The sequence below is a fragment of the Liolophura sinensis genome, chromosome 1 (genome assembly GCF_032854445.1).
Source record: "Liolophura sinensis isolate JHLJ2023 chromosome 1, CUHK_Ljap_v2, whole genome shotgun sequence".
NCBI classification, from domain to species: Eukaryota; Metazoa; Mollusca; class Polyplacophora; order Chitonida; family Chitonidae; genus Liolophura; species Liolophura sinensis.
The window spans coordinates 48,246,016-48,261,721 of NC_088295.1; the positions used below are offsets into that span (position 1 = coordinate 48,246,016).

At 38.8% G+C, this 15,706-nt stretch overlaps 2 protein-coding genes across 9 annotated transcripts in view; one reads left to right on the forward strand and one right to left on the reverse strand.

The window, feature by feature from the left end:
- LOC135468356 (palmitoyltransferase ZDHHC14-like) overlaps window positions 1-5,573 on the reverse strand; it is a 63,064-nt gene extending 57,491 nt beyond the window's left edge. For all 8 annotated transcript variants that reach the window (XM_064746629.1, XM_064746575.1, XM_064746583.1 and 5 more), the window contains exon 1: window positions 5,165-5,573. In XM_064746629.1, the coding sequence (XP_064602699.1) occupies window positions 5,165-5,388 (224 nt within the window). In that variant the 5' untranslated portion in view covers window positions 5,389-5,573. The remainder of the gene's footprint in view (window positions 1-5,164) is intronic.
- Window positions 5,574-5,655: 82 nt separating this feature from the next.
- LOC135461570 (transmembrane protein 242-like) lies at window positions 5,656-15,489 on the forward strand. The gene is made up of 5 exons (XM_064738731.1): window positions 5,656-5,740; window positions 9,868-9,968; window positions 11,531-11,668; window positions 14,971-15,228; window positions 15,451-15,489. Exons 1-4 carry the CDS (start codon window positions 5,656-5,658, stop codon window positions 15,118-15,120), a joined length of 474 nt encoding a protein of 157 aa, XP_064594801.1. The 3' UTR covers window positions 15,121-15,228; window positions 15,451-15,489.
- The last annotated feature ends 217 nt before the right edge of the window (window positions 15,490-15,706 follow it).

The window sequence follows — 15,706 nt, forward strand, 5'->3', positions numbered from 1 at the left end:
CATCTACATCCAAATAAAAGAAGAAAAAGAAACTCATCTCCATGCAGTTGAGTATATTATGTAATAAGGTGACCCTTAAATTTATTCATGACACTTACATATCCATGGATGTCATTCAAACAAATCTTACTCCCAAAAGAGATACATGTACGAACACTGTAAATATATGTACATGGAAAACATATGATGGGCTTCATGTTGACATAGCCCCCCCACCAAGAGAAAACCACGAAAGAATGCTCAAAGTAATAAACAAATTTAGATTTTTTCACACAAACGAGGCCTACGTCAAACATGTTGGTAAACATGTTACAACTACAATTAGCAGGTCATTCTCCCATCCAACAGTTCACTGTGCAATACAGGCTTATCCACAAGACCCCCCAAAAAATACACAAACAAAAAAAAAAACAGAAATGACAAAATATCTATCCTGAAAAAATATGTATGTAAATGTATGTAGACAAAGAGATTGGGTTCATAAATGAACAGGTACATGCTGAGGTATCCAGTTGTACCGATGTATTTTAGCATTATGTCATCCCTGGCAGGAAGTCATGTACTTGCAAGTTCTTGTTTACACATATATGTTTTAGAGTGGTTACATATTGATAACAAATTATCATAACTTGTTCTAACAGGTCCAATGATTGTGTGTGGGCAAGCCTGCTCAGTGAGTTTACTCAGAGCTTATATGCTCTTGGCATGTTTAGAAGACCTACATGTATGTGATGAGGTCAGGGACTTTTACAAGGAACTACATGTAGAGTGTGGTCTATACCTGATACTTCTGTACATGTATGCTCACATAGAAAAAATAAGTAAATAGCTTCAAACTTGTTGTTCGAACTAAGGTTCGAACAACAAGTTTGAAGTTTGAAGGTGTTTTCAAGTTTATTTGGAAAATAGGATAATAGTCTACTGTGAAAATGTGAATGTGTGTTAGTTACCCCCACCTAAAAATATTACACTACCTGTATTTTCCTCTGAAAATGGATTATATTCGAAGAATTTTTAGGGCAAATGCAATATATGTGAATGGTGAAATTTGCTCACTATAAAACTGGATAAAAGGGGTTTTAATACAATATTTTAATCTGAACAAACACTACATATAACAGGAACTTCAACAAGCAAGCCAGTCACGTCTGTCTTGACAGCTGAATTGGTAGAGTGGTTAAGTCTGAGGTGCTATAGACACCCATTGTGCACAAATACTGAGTGCAAGTCTCATTTGTGCCAGTATTTTGGCTAGTTTCTACATGTATTTAATCAATTTAATCATATCATATATAAATATATGGAATTTCATGTGAAATGCCTTTATTGCAATATTTTAATCTCAACAAACACTACATATAACAGGGGCTTCCACAAGCAAGCCAGTCACGTCTGTCTTAGAGCTGAACTGGTAGAGTGGTAAAGTCTGAGGGGCTATAGACACCCTTTGTGCGCTGAGTTCAAGTCTCATTTGTGCCAATATTTTGGCTAGTTTCTAAATGTATTTAATCAATTTAATCATATCAGCACATGCAGTTGGAACAATATGCAGGCATTACAGATCCTTACCGCACATCATCGAAAGTCAGAATGAACACTTATGGCACTTCCGGCCAATCCAAAATTGAAAGACAAGAGCCTTAAATATACGGAATTTCATGTGACACTACAAAAATACAATATTTTAACCTAAACAAACACTACATATAACAGGGGCTTCAACAAGCAAGCCAGTCACATCTGTCTTGACAGCTGAATTGGTAGAGTGGTAAAGTCTGAGGGGCTATAGACATCCATTGTGCACTAATACTGAGTGCAAGTCTCATTTGTGCCAGTATTTTGGCTAGTTTCTACATGTATTTAATCAATTTAATCATATCATATATAAATATACAGAATTTCATGTGACACGCCTTTATTGCAATATTTTAATCTCAACAAACACTACATATAACAGGGGCTTCCACAAGCAAGCCAGTCACGTCTGTCTTAAGAGCTGAACTGGTAGAGTGGTAAAGTCTGAGGGGCTATAGACACCCTTTGTGCGCTGAGTTCAAGTCTCATTTGTGCCAATAGTTTGGCTGGTTTCTAAATGTATTTAATCAATTTAATCATATCAGCACGTGCAGTTGGAACAATATGCAAGCATTACAGATCCTTACCGCACATCGTCAAAAGTCAGAATAAAGACTTATGGCACTTCCGGCCAATCCAAAATTGAAAGATGAGAGCCTTAAATATATGGAATTTCATGTGACACGCTTTTAATACAATATTTTAATCTGAACAAACACTACATATAACAGCGGCTTCAACAAGCAAGCCAGTCACGTCTGTCTTGACAGCTGAATTGGTAGAGTGGTAAAGTCTGAGTCTATACTGAGTTCAAGTCTCATTCGTGCCAGTATTTTGGCTAGTTTCCACATGTATTTAATCAATTTAATCAATGAATGGTGGAAATCATAACTAAAAGTTTTCCCTGGCATATCTGATGATGTCATGATTTCAATTATGCATTGCTGCACATGCTGTACATGAAGTCCTGAATTCACATGCATGCTATTGGTATATAAATAATAATGATCAATTATCAAATTACACTATTAAAGCTTTTAAAGCTTACACCTGTTAACAACTACGTGTAAACATGAAATCAACATGTTTATCACATTGGTACATGTAACAATTATTACACTCCCAAAACATTGTATCATGAGAAAACACAACAGCATAGTGTTTCTGCAAGATGACTGTATTAACCAGTCATGGTGTATATGTAGATATGCTAGCAGATTAAGATTATAAGGATAGGATTAAGTACTTATTGGATTATTAATAACAGGATAATACAAGTAATCAATACATGTGGGTAAGTTATGTTTAAGTTGTCATTGTTTGTTGACTCAGATTTTGTGGAGCTATACTGCGTTTACATCAAATCAACCTTTTTGGCTAATGCTCATTGCTGGCATTGGTAATTACATGTGGATCTTAATTTTGTGGGGAAAACAATGTTTTCAAGGAAAGACTGTTCGTCTAGGCGTCATATGCCACCTCCAGATGGCTCTCCCAACTACGATCAAGTTTTTGCACCATGCTAAAGCCAAGTGTATTTATTATCATAATAAATTTATTTGCCAAACTGGCTTGGTCAGAGGATAATATATCTACTCAACGACGTTGTGAATGATGTTTTTTGTTTACTAACGAAATGGATCCCAAACAAAAAGTGAATTTTTGAGCACTGAGCGGGTAAGATAGTTTCAAAAGGCCTGTAACTTTCATGACCAACAATAACTTTCACAACGCATTCAAATGAACAACAGTTGCACACCACCTTTTGATCATGAGGATGTTTATCAATGAGGACGTTGAAAAAAACAAACATGCATTTTGAAGATAGATGGGACATTTCCCAACATCTGCTCACAGCAGCTCAGAACACTGGTCAGACAGGTCAAGTGAAAGACTTTTCTGCAATCTGTCTGCACTCACTGCACCCCAAAATGCAAAACCCTTTGGCCCTTGTAAGCTTTCCACAGAAATTAAATCGATAACCATTTATGAGCGACAATTCAAATCTGAGTGCAATTCACTGGATCCCATTCTTATATAAATGTTCAGCTTTAGGACAGGGTGTGACATGCACTTCACTCACACTTGCCTTTGATTTCATACTTCTGTGACTGACATACAGTCAATTCAGACTTGAGCATATAACATACATGCTAGCCTGAAGCACATTTTACAAAAAGGTTGTAGCTTTAATACATCAACATAACTGTCATGTCTAACACATACTGTAGAGATAAGTTGTCACAGTACATGTAGTTACGTTGGCATTACGTATGACGTACACTAGTTCGTTATTTATTAAGTGGGCTCCAGATCACTATCAGCACCTGCACTTGGAACAATATGTAGGCATGACAGATCCTTACCGCACATCATCAAAAGTCAGAATGAACACTTATGGCACTTCCGGCCAATCCAAAATTGAAAGATGGGAGCGTAAATATACGGAATTTCATGTGACACGCTTTGATATAATTTTTTTTTTCTTTTACAGAAATAGAGATGTGTGAAAACAGAATGAAACTGGACATTTACGAGAGCTGTCTTACCCATCTTGTCTTTTCCGCCCCTTGGATTAGAAATATGGATGACACTATGCCAGAATCAAAGATGGTACACTATTGTAGGGGTCATATACTCTTATCGCTGTTTTTCTTTATCTTACAGCTATAAGTGTAATAGAGATTATTCTATTTTTGGTGAAACATGCATGGTCCCTCAATAGATTTTTCTATTTCTATTATGCCCCCTTTGTTTTGGTGCATAAATGCCTGGTACAACCACAAATTAACAACTGCTATTCCGAAGTACTGAGCTGTTGTAAAAACAATGAAAAGGTTGCTGACCAGCTTTTCAGATGTTCATTGTTAAAAGTAGATTCTTATACAGCCCTTGAAGACTCCAACTCCTTTTCTTATATTGGCCTAGCTTCGTTGGAGTCTCGACGCTAACAGTATTAATTTTGTTTTCAACAAAAGTCCAGGGATTTTCTTTTTGTTATTGAATAAGTCTCATGTAAATAAAAGACACCAACCTACTCATTTTAGAATAGATTTATAATAGCCATGAAGGCTTCCACGGCACATGCTCCTCGGCCGTGGTCGCCATCATCCTACTGCTCCACTATGAAGCAGGACATGTGCGTAGGTCTACCTGTAGCTGCTCAACATGGTGCCCACGGAGCATGTACCATGGAAATCTTATGGTTATAATAAACCTATTCTAAAGCGAGTAGGGACAGAAGGTGGCAGTGCAGTGGGTGCAGAAAGCAGGTCTTTAGGTTGGTGTCTTTTATTTGCACGAGACTTTACAATAACTCAATAACAAAGACAATCAGCCTGGACCTTCACTGAATACGAAATTAACATAGCTAGCGCCAAGACTCCAACGACGCTAGGCCAATGTAAGAAAAGGAGTTGGAGTCTTTCGGGGCTAATTCTTCTACAAATTCACCTCAACTTTACAAATCCTCGCTATTGAGTTTTTAGTGTCAAAATATACAAAGTAAATCTGTCCTTACGGTTAAATGCAGACTCATATCTTAATAACATGGAGCGATGTCAGGTGTCATTTCATTCAGAATACTTACTCAAATCCAAAGAAGAGTCCGCAAGTCACAACAATTAAACCACAGGTGAAATAAAATATTCCCGTTTGCCGAGCCATCATTATCCTCCCGTTGCAACAGAATTTGTTTTTGCCAGGAAACACTTCCCATTTGCGAACTTTCTTGGTCATTTTGTTAGAATTCTCGTCCTCGGGCAGCTTTGATGGCGACTCGGTGGAAACGATCATGTACGACTTGTCTTTCATCACCTACCGCTGAATATGTCACTCAAACTACATAACGCCAACTCGGTCGGTAGAATCATGGAGGTAGGAGGTACTCAAGTCATGTTTACACCTTCCCAAGCCAGCAGAAAGTCATTTGAAAGCTAAAAACACACACATTTGTCACATTTTACATGACGAATTTCCTGCAGTTGTGTTGATGGGAATTAACATACGCGCAGGCGCATTAATGACAGGAACAAGCCACTGACGGCGGCCTTGACCTGGGATAAGGTCAGAGTGTTTACGATGGCGGCCTCCAGAGATACCGAGCTGCAGACGGAAAACCTGGAAATAACGCCTCAAAAAGACAGAAAAAGCTCTGTAGTCGTTGGTATAAAATGTTTGATTACCAAACAATTTTGTTTGCACATATGAAAGGTGTTTCGTGTATTTACAGTAACAATGCTTGAAAACGTTCTTTGATAGATGTATCGTTAGTATGCAGAGTGTAAACTACATGTACATGCTGCCATGCACATCGCCATACCAGTTGTCAGTTACCACAGGAGCTAGCTGTGCAGGGCTGTGATTAAGAGCTAGCTGTGGAGGGCTGTGGTTACGAGTTAGCTGGGGAGTTGTAAGGACTAAGGTTATATTTACGTGTTGATCTCCACTTGCATTCTGTAAGACGGATCGGAAGCTAGAGACCACGTGATGTCCTTAGTTACAAACAGCGTGTGTGAAGAAAACTGCCCTCCCAACATTATTGCATAGGAAATTACCTATTTTTTAATCGCTGTCAGCGTTGGATTTTTAGAATTTTCAGTTTTCCAGATAGTGTGAGTATTTTTGAAGAGCTTTCGTGATGGTATTTTGTACAACTAGGCCTTACTGGTCGCTAGTAAGGTGACCTTTTCCCCAAAGCTTTAACATTGGGTGGCCATTTTACTTTCGACACGAAAGGATGGTCATGTCACCCCCAACCTACAACCCATCTTACAGAATCCTGACGAAGTAGTCACCGGAGGCTAATTGCACATAGTATACGTAATCTCAGCCCTACAGTGCTACACACCAGCTCACATCTATTCTCGACGGTGGCATTGTTCTAGCCCATCGCAATGACCCAAGAGCCTCTCACCAATGCGGTCACTGTGAGTTTAAATCCAGCTAATGCTGTCTTGCCTTCCTCTCCAGTTGTGTGTGAGAAGGTCTTCCAGCAGCTGAAGAGTTCATCTGGGGATGAGTACCTAATGAATTAGTTGTGATAAAACGTCGGACAGAGGTCCCGTCCCAAAACTGGGTATTTTACTATACGTACTTAGAATCTCATTTCTTACCAGGCATTTTTCTTAATTGCCAAACACTAGCTGAGGAGATGGCACATTGGACCCAAATCAGTTTAAATACTGTTCTCGGTGAATTTTAGAGCGAACTCAGCCAAATTTTTAACAGGCAGTCATGTTTGGCTTCTGCATGCTTTGCACAGTAGAGACTTTTCAGTATGCTGATGTCTGTTCTTCACAGACAAAAATGGTTGACTGCAAAGGTTAGAAATGGTGAACGAGGCTGCCTGTGCAAAGGTTTGTTTGGTCATCGGCTGTAAATGGTCAGTATATATGTAAGCATAACAGGAGTCCATCTTGGTCCATGAGGAGTGGCTAGAGATTGCTACAGAGGCTCTAAGTGCAGATATAAAAATACCCAACATTTTGGGAAGAGACCTCATTTAGTCTTTAGCATTTTAGAATCAATGTTGATGTGGTTATGTATTGTATATGTACAGTTCTTTATGCAAATGTTAAGCATTCATATGACTCCTACAAATGAACTCTTTGTATTTCATTTCAAAACTAAAGTGTACTTATGATTTAAGTAGCTTTGTGTTTTAACCGTGGATATTTACCAATTGTTCATGTTGAAATAGTGGGAAGACGGTTTGGGTTTGCTTAAAGAGACCAAAACATGTAGTTTTGCACATTGCAGAAGATCTCAGAATTGCTAAATGTCCACCCACCAATAAATGTTAAAGAGTATTAAATATGGAGGTAGACTTTAATTTGTTGAATTCGTAGTTTCGCTGTGCTCTTTTTAGCTTGTTCTTACACTGAGTATGGTCTCGGTGAAGTCTTCAACTTGTCATAACACACTAAAGGGCACGTAACTCTTAACACCATGTCTTTAAATATAAGGGAGGTAATTTCATATGTAGACTTGGGTACAGTCTGTTGTGTTAAGGGTACCTACATGTAGATGACTATTTCATACTGCTCTATACACTGAGAAATACTCTGCCAGCGGATTCTAAGAAAGAGAGGTTGTGATGTAGCCACTAGGATCTAATTAGGATTATTTGATGCATGACAGTGACAGACTGCATGCAGACGGTGCTCAGCTGGGGACAAGCATGCACATGGTAAACCTATCTGTATGTGACATATGGGAAAGTTCATCAACATCTTGTCAAAGGTTGGTTTTTTACCGTGTTTGCTTGCACGCCATTAATATAAAAAAAAAATCCTCGAATTTAAATCTATGAAATAAATAAATGAATAAATCATATACATTGTAAAAGAAGTACCTGTGAAATCAGTTGCCATGATATAAGTGAAAAATTCTTGAGTGTGATATTAAGCAACAATTAAGTTAACAAATTAAAGAAGTAATTTTAAAAAAATGAATTAATACTTGTACATATTTACATCTTAAGAAAATACTTGAGTGAAGCATTTATGAGCATCACTGTGACACAATACATGGATATTTAACTTGTCTAAAAACGAAACCTAATGTAGAAAATGTAAGTCTTTTTTAGATTGGGGGATCGGCTTAATATTTTAAAGCTAATTGAGTCCTATAGTTGCCTTGTCCCATGGTCATGTAAGTAGTATATGCGCTGTAATACAGCACTGTATGTGTAATAATAAATATGTGAAGACACCTAAAGAGCACGAACCCCATCAAAATGTATAAATTCCCTTGATTACATAGGGACATTAATCGGCCGCCCTGACCTATCTGTTTAACCCCCTTTCCAAAGGTAATAAATACATGTATTGTGTTAGGAAATAAAGAAGCTCAGAATAGCCTTAGCCTCTAACGACATGCATGTAACTGTATTGGCACCCTTCAGATAGCCTCAGTTGTCCACCATATTTATTAATGCAATAAATCAATAACTCCTGCTGTGCTGAGCCACTGAGAAAATCTGCAGCATGAGAGGCCTGAAAGAAGCTACATTGGTGGTGTTGGCCAATTTTAGGGCTTAACAAAAAGTATAATTTTATTAGTCTACACAGAATAATGCCTTCAGAATATGTTCGGCATATAGGAGCATGCATCTCCTATTTTAATCATGGAGAGCTGTCCATGATTGAGCTTGATGCAACTTACATGTAAATAGAGCTATGACATCCCCACATGTAGCAGATTAGACTATAGTGAAAGCCCATCTTTTGTCATATTGAGTGTATCAAGTAATTGGCAAATAAATCAATATATTTCAGCAGTATATGATAAATGCTATTACACTGAAAGCAGCAGTGCACACTAACAATGCCAGCATGTGATATGCTATCACACTGAAAGCAGCGGTACACACTAACAATGCCAGCATGTGATATGCTATCACACTGAAAGCAGCGGTGCACACTAACCATGCCAACATGTAATATGCTATTTGCCAGCATGACTGATACTTTAGCACAATGAAAACAAGATGGAATTCATCAGTTCATCAAACACCAAAAAATTAGTCCCAGAAGTTTATTATTTATGTAATGTAATGTTTTTTCTTACTTAGTTATTCACTTTATAGAATGTCCAGATGTCATATATAGGACTTTTTTTAGCCCAAATTAGGGTACATCTTTTAAAGATAAGGCTTCGTCAGCCCTCATCAGTCAGTCCCACAGCTAATGAGCTATTTAGGCCAGCAGTGACAGTAATGTACCTGTAGGCTGTCAAAATGTACCCTTAAAAAAACTAGTATGTAGTGTGAGCAGTTTACTGTGGAGAGGGAATATAACGGTGCGTCAGCACACGCAGCCATTTACACATGAAATCACTTTTGAGAAAGTTTCTTTTGCTGATGGAAAGTAAGCAATAACAGGCATCAAGGTTTGCAGGCTCTGTGTGAATGACTTGTCTCTGGGGATGGTTTATAATTGATAAAGTAAAAAATGAGAGTATTCTCTTTTGGAAGGGTAGTCTCTTGCTCATAGTAAGGTCCACTTCATTTGTTCATTTAAATGTAGAAATATTTCTTGCATGTACAGACCACCTTAGACTGTCTTCCATTATGCTTGTTGTTGTTGCTAGGGGATTACCAGTTGAGGATTTGAACCAGTGATCTATGAATTTCCAGTGCACAGTTCTACTTCTAGACTAAAGGCAAATTTGCACCACCACAAAGATACATTTAAGCAGCCCGTGTTACAACTAGGGCTTTTGATTGCAAATACTGGAGATTGTTTCCCAGCACTCCTTATATCCTGCCCTGTGCTTCTATGGTTACAGGGGGCATGTACCTGACAACTGTGACTGGCTTCTCCCTGCTCTTTGGGTTTGGTATGACAGTCATGATGGCAAAGAAAAGAGACCCCACCATGTTTACTAAGGTAAGGGAAGGTCTACTGCCATTGCAGTTACCTTGATTCGTCAACCTTTTGGTATATAAAGGAGAAACTTTCAGTGCAATTCTACATTGGTTGAATAGGCCAGTTTCAGGGCTTCACAAAAAGTATAATTTTATCAGTTGACACAGATTAATGCCTTCAGAATATGCTAGAATAAACACCTTTTTCGCATGGAAACATGCGAAAAAGGTTGAAGAATTACAGTACACTAAATGACCTAAAATTTCATCCATGACTAAGCCACTCATTTTTCCCAGAATCTGGGAGTTCTATTGACTTTAGAGAAGTCACTGCTTTGAGAGATGTTTGGAAGATAGGGTGATATCCTACAGGGAAAATGTAAATTTTAGCACCAGATGGGAGAACCTCACGGCATTTATTTGCCACCAGAAATGCTCTTTTATGGTCGAATTTTTAGGTCAATTAGGGTAATTTCAACTGTTGTCTTCAGTTCATAAATAAAAGGAATGAATGATTGATGTCTTTTGGCAGTAGATTTCAGCCCTATCATTGTGATCTAGTATTATACCTTGCAGAAGTTGTTCTTTCAAATTTCTTTCAGATTCATTAAATTTCTTTTATATGTACTTAAAATTCGTGGCATGATGGAAGTTCCTTATGTTAAAATTGCCTCTAAATGAGTTCTGTTAAACAATAATTATGATCAGTATAAGTGCATGTATCTACCTGTTAGTTTACAGATCTGAGTACACTTCAGTAGGCAAAACTGACATAAATCCATTTTCTAATTACAAGAACAAATTACTCTAATTGAAATGAAACTGAGCCCAGGTTTACTTTGATACCTACACCTAAGGACAGTCTCAGTAAGGACACAAGTGCAATAATCTTGAGTTATCAGACCAAACGAAACAGGTGAAAAGTTTCATGTTGAGTTAACTTCAGACAACACTATATGGACCAAATGTGTACATGAATCGATAAAGTATCCCGCATAAAGTTTAAAAAAACACACCTATGGCAGTTCGAAGTAAGCAGGATAGCCCACAGCGAGAAAATAGAAATATCAGTCAGGCATTAGTTACTTCTAAATGCCAAGAACGCAACTCTTTGTGCTGATATGTGTCAGATACAAGGGATGCGACATCATTTTTCTAGTTTCTCTAATATGCCTTATCCCATGGCCACATAAGAATATCATATTAAAAGTTGATGTATAGAGTCACCAAGCACATCAGAAAAGAATGGCTGTGGCCATTTAGGTCTCTTTCCTGTGATCTTAACTGTGATTATATTATCATTTTCAAGATGTTTTCTACTGCTACAGAATTACCTCCCTTTGTTGGAGGCACGATACTTTCATTCCAGATATTTTCATCAAGGTTGTGTGTTTAAATGGACACAAAAGAAGTTTTCACTTACACATAACCAGCGACCCATGCCTAGTTACTGACAAGCTTTCCCACAAGTGACACAAATATGCCCACCATATTGTTGGAAGACAAGTGGCCCAACAAATACTGTGCAGGTAGTTTCACTGTATAACTTGACCCACTGTAAAGTCTCAATCTTTCTATCCCCAGAGCTTGTTGGGTAGTCGTGAGATTCCAGAGAGTGGGGGTGCCCTGGCCCTCAGAGCCCTGGGGTGGGGTACACTGTACTCTGTGACAGGGGTGGGGCTCCTATCCCTTCTTGTCTGGAAGCTGCTTGGGGTCAAAAGTGTAAGTACACGAGGCCATGCACATCTTATGTGTAAGCAATGAAACCTTATAGCATTTTGGTTTCCTAGTAGATTCTCGCCATGCTGTGGCTTAAATAATGCCAGTGGCGTTAAACCTGATTCATTCATTCACCCATTCCTGCTACACAATTTTGATGGACATCAAATGTTTGCAGAGATTCAAGCGAGATATTGATTGTATTAGTAGCTTAATGGTTAGAGCATCCACCTCAAAATTCTGTCGGGTCATACCAAAAACTTTATGAATGTTCTTGTAGCTGGCCCCCTTGGCGCTCCAATACTGAGAGGTTAGAGCAAGGAAACAGGACTGATTGGCCCGGTGTCATTATAATGTGACTGGGTAGGGTGTCATGTCTGGTGTATTTGGCATGATACCTCAGTGGCGGCAGCACTTCGGTGGCATGGACTCGCCCTGCCACAAGCATGACATGACTCAGTATATGTACCCACATGTAACATGCCTAATGACTTCTCATCATCATGTGGCTGAAAACTTATTTATTATGACATAAAACCTTGAGCATACATGCATGCTTCAGGCCTTTACAGCCATGGGACTTACGATCATGTTCCATGCAAGAACTTAGAAACTTTGACAGTATTCTCTGAACTTTCAGCGATCTCGGTTTGCATGACTGTAGACTTGCAACCCTGATCACACGTAGCTTATTTTGAAAGTGGCATTTGCTGTCCAAGCAGCATAGACATGATAAACTGCCTAAGTTCAGACCAATGATGTCACATGTTCGAATCCAGCTTTTGCTATAGTTTGTCTTCTGCCTTGAGTCAAGAGGTTGGTGTGATACCTGGAGAGGACAAGAAGGAATTTCTCTCCTTAATTTCCTCTACCCATATAAAGCCAGATCCCTGCCTTATATTCTGTGACTGAGGGCAGGGTGCTTCTTTGATGAAGCGTAATTGGTGTGACATTAATGTAACATTATTCTGTGACTGAGGGCAGGGTGCTTCTTTCATGAAGCATAATTAGCGTGACAATAATGGAACATTATTCTGTGATTGAGGGCATAGTGCTTCTTTGATGAAGCATAATTAGCTTGACAATATTGGAACATTATTCTGTGACTGGGGGCAGGATGCTTCTTTGATGAAACGTAATTAGCCTGAAAATAGTGGAACATTATTCTGTGACTGGGGGCAGGATGCTTCTTTGATGAAGCATAATTAGCCTGACAATATTGGAACATTATTCTGTGACTGAGGGCAGGTTGCTTCTTTGATGAAGCGTAATTAGCCTGACAATATTGGAACATTATTCTGTGACTGAGGGCAGGTTGCTTCTTTGATGAAGCGTAATTAGCGTGACAATAATGGAACATTATTCTGTGATTGAGGGCAGGATGCTTCTTTGATGAAGCGTAATTAGCATGACAATAATGGAACATTATTCTGTGACTGGGGGCAGGATGCTTCTTTGATGAAGCATAATTAGCCTGACAATATTGGAACATTATTCTGTGACTGGGGGCATAGTGCTTCTTTGATGAAGCGTAATTAGCGTGACAGTATTGGAACATTATTCTGTGACTGAGGGCAGGTTGCTTCTTTGATGAAGCGTAATTAGCGTGACAATAATGGAACATTATTCTGTGATTGAGGGCAGGATGCTTCTTTGATGAAGCGTAATTAGCATGACAATAATGGAACATTAATCTGTGACTGGGGGCATAGTGCTTCTTTGATGAAGCGTAATTAGCGTGACAGTATTGGAACATTATTCTGTGACTGAGGGCAGGTTGCTTCTTTGATGAAGCGTAATTAGCGTGACAATAATGGAACATTATTCTGTGATTGAGGGCAGGATGCTTCTTTGATGAAGCCTATTTAGCCTGACAATAATGGAACATTATTCTGTGACTGAGGGCAGGGTGCTTCTTTGATGAAGCGTAATTAGCTTGACAATAATGGAACATTATTCTGTGACAGAGGGCAGGGTGCTTCTTTGATGAAGCGTAATTAGCCTGACAATATTGGAACATTATTCTGTGACTGAGAGCAAGTTGCTTCTTTGATGAAGCATAATTAGCGTGACAATATTGGAACATTATTCTGTGATTGAGGGCATAGTGCTTCTTTGATGAAGCGTAATTAGTGTGACAATATTGGAACATTATTCTGTGACTGAGGGCAGGGTGCTTCTTTGATGAAGCATGATTAGCATGACAATAATGGAACATTATTCAGTGACTGGGGGCAGGATGCTTCTTTGATGAAGCGTAATTAGCCTGACAATATTGGAACATTATTCTGTGACTGAGGGCAGGTTGCTTCTTTGATAAAGCATAATTAAAGTGACAGTAATGTAACATTATTCTTTGACTGAGGGCAGGATGCTTCTTTGAAGAAGCGTAATTAGCTTGACAATAATGGAACATTCTGTGATTGAGGGCAGGATGCTTCTTTGATGAAGTATAACTAGCGTGACAATAATGGAACATTATTCTGTAACTGAGGGCAGGGTGCTTCTTTGATGAAGTGTAATTAGCCTGACAGTAATGAAACATTCTGTGACTGAAAGCATAGTGCGTTTTTGATGGAGCGTAACTAGTGTGACAATAATGGAACATCATTCTGTGGCTGAGGGCAGGGTGCTTCTTTGATGAAGCACAATTATCCTGACAATAATGGAACATTATTCTGTGACTGAGGGCAGGGTGCTTCTTTGATGAAGGGTAATTAGCTTGACAATAATGGAACATTATTCTGTGACTGAAGGCAGGGTGGTTCTTTGATGGAACAAAATTAGCTTGACAATAATGGAACATTATTCTGTGACTGAGGGCAGGATGCTTCTTTGATGAAGCGTAATTAGCGTGACAATAATGGAACACTATTCTGTGACTGAGGGCAGGGTGCTTCTTTGATGAAGCATAATTAGTGTTACGATAATGGAACATTATTCTGTGACTGGGGGCAGGATGCTTCTTTGATGAAGCATAATTAATGTTACGATAATGGAACATTATTCTGTGACTGAGGGCAGGGTGCTTCTTTGATGAAGCATGATTAGCATGACAATAATGGAACATTTCTCCTACAGCAAGCATTGTTTGTACAGATATCTACAGTGTAATAAACAATCATTTAAATAATTAAATTTAATACTATATCAAAGCCCACAAACTAGAAATTATTCATTTGCCCTCATATACCTGTCATTGGTGTAAATTTTCAGGATTTTATCTAAATTCACAGCTTTTTGTGCATTCCCAATTTGAAGCAGATTTGAGTGTTCATTAATGCCATCTTTTGCTGTTTTCACAGGCTGAAGAGCTGAGAGAAAAAATGCAGACCAAATTTCCACAGATTCCAAAGAACAATCCCCCAGGTCGGAGTGAATTCAAAACAGTGCGAGAACTCGTGGACTATTTGATAGATGAAGACAGCAGAGGGAAGAAAGATGAAAAGACTTGAATGTCCAAGACTCTAAAAGCACAGGATTAAGTGAAATATGTGAAGTTTTGTGCCAAAGTCAAAAGTTGTGCAAGAACATCAAGAACGTCGGATGGAATAACCATTCAGGTCTATTGAATCACCATTCGGGGACCATTCAGGTCTATGGAATCACAATTCAGGTCTATTGAATCACCATTCGGGGACCATTCAGGTCTATGGAATTACCATTCAGGTCTATGGAATCACCATTCGGGGACCATTCAGGTCTATGGAATCACCATGCAGGTCTATTGAATCACCATTCAGGTCTATGGAATCACCATTCAGATCTGTTGAATCACCATTCAGGTCTATGGAATCACCATTCAGGTCTATGGAATCACCATTCGGGGACCATTCAGGTCTATGGAATCACCATGCAGGTCTATTGAATCACCATTCAGGTCTATGGAATCACCATTCGGGGACCATTCAGGTCTATTGAATCACCATTCAGGTCTATGGAATCACCATTCAGATCTATTGAATCACCATTCAGGTCTATGGAATCACCATTCGGGGACCATTCAGGTCTATGGAATCACCATGCAGGTCTATTGAATCA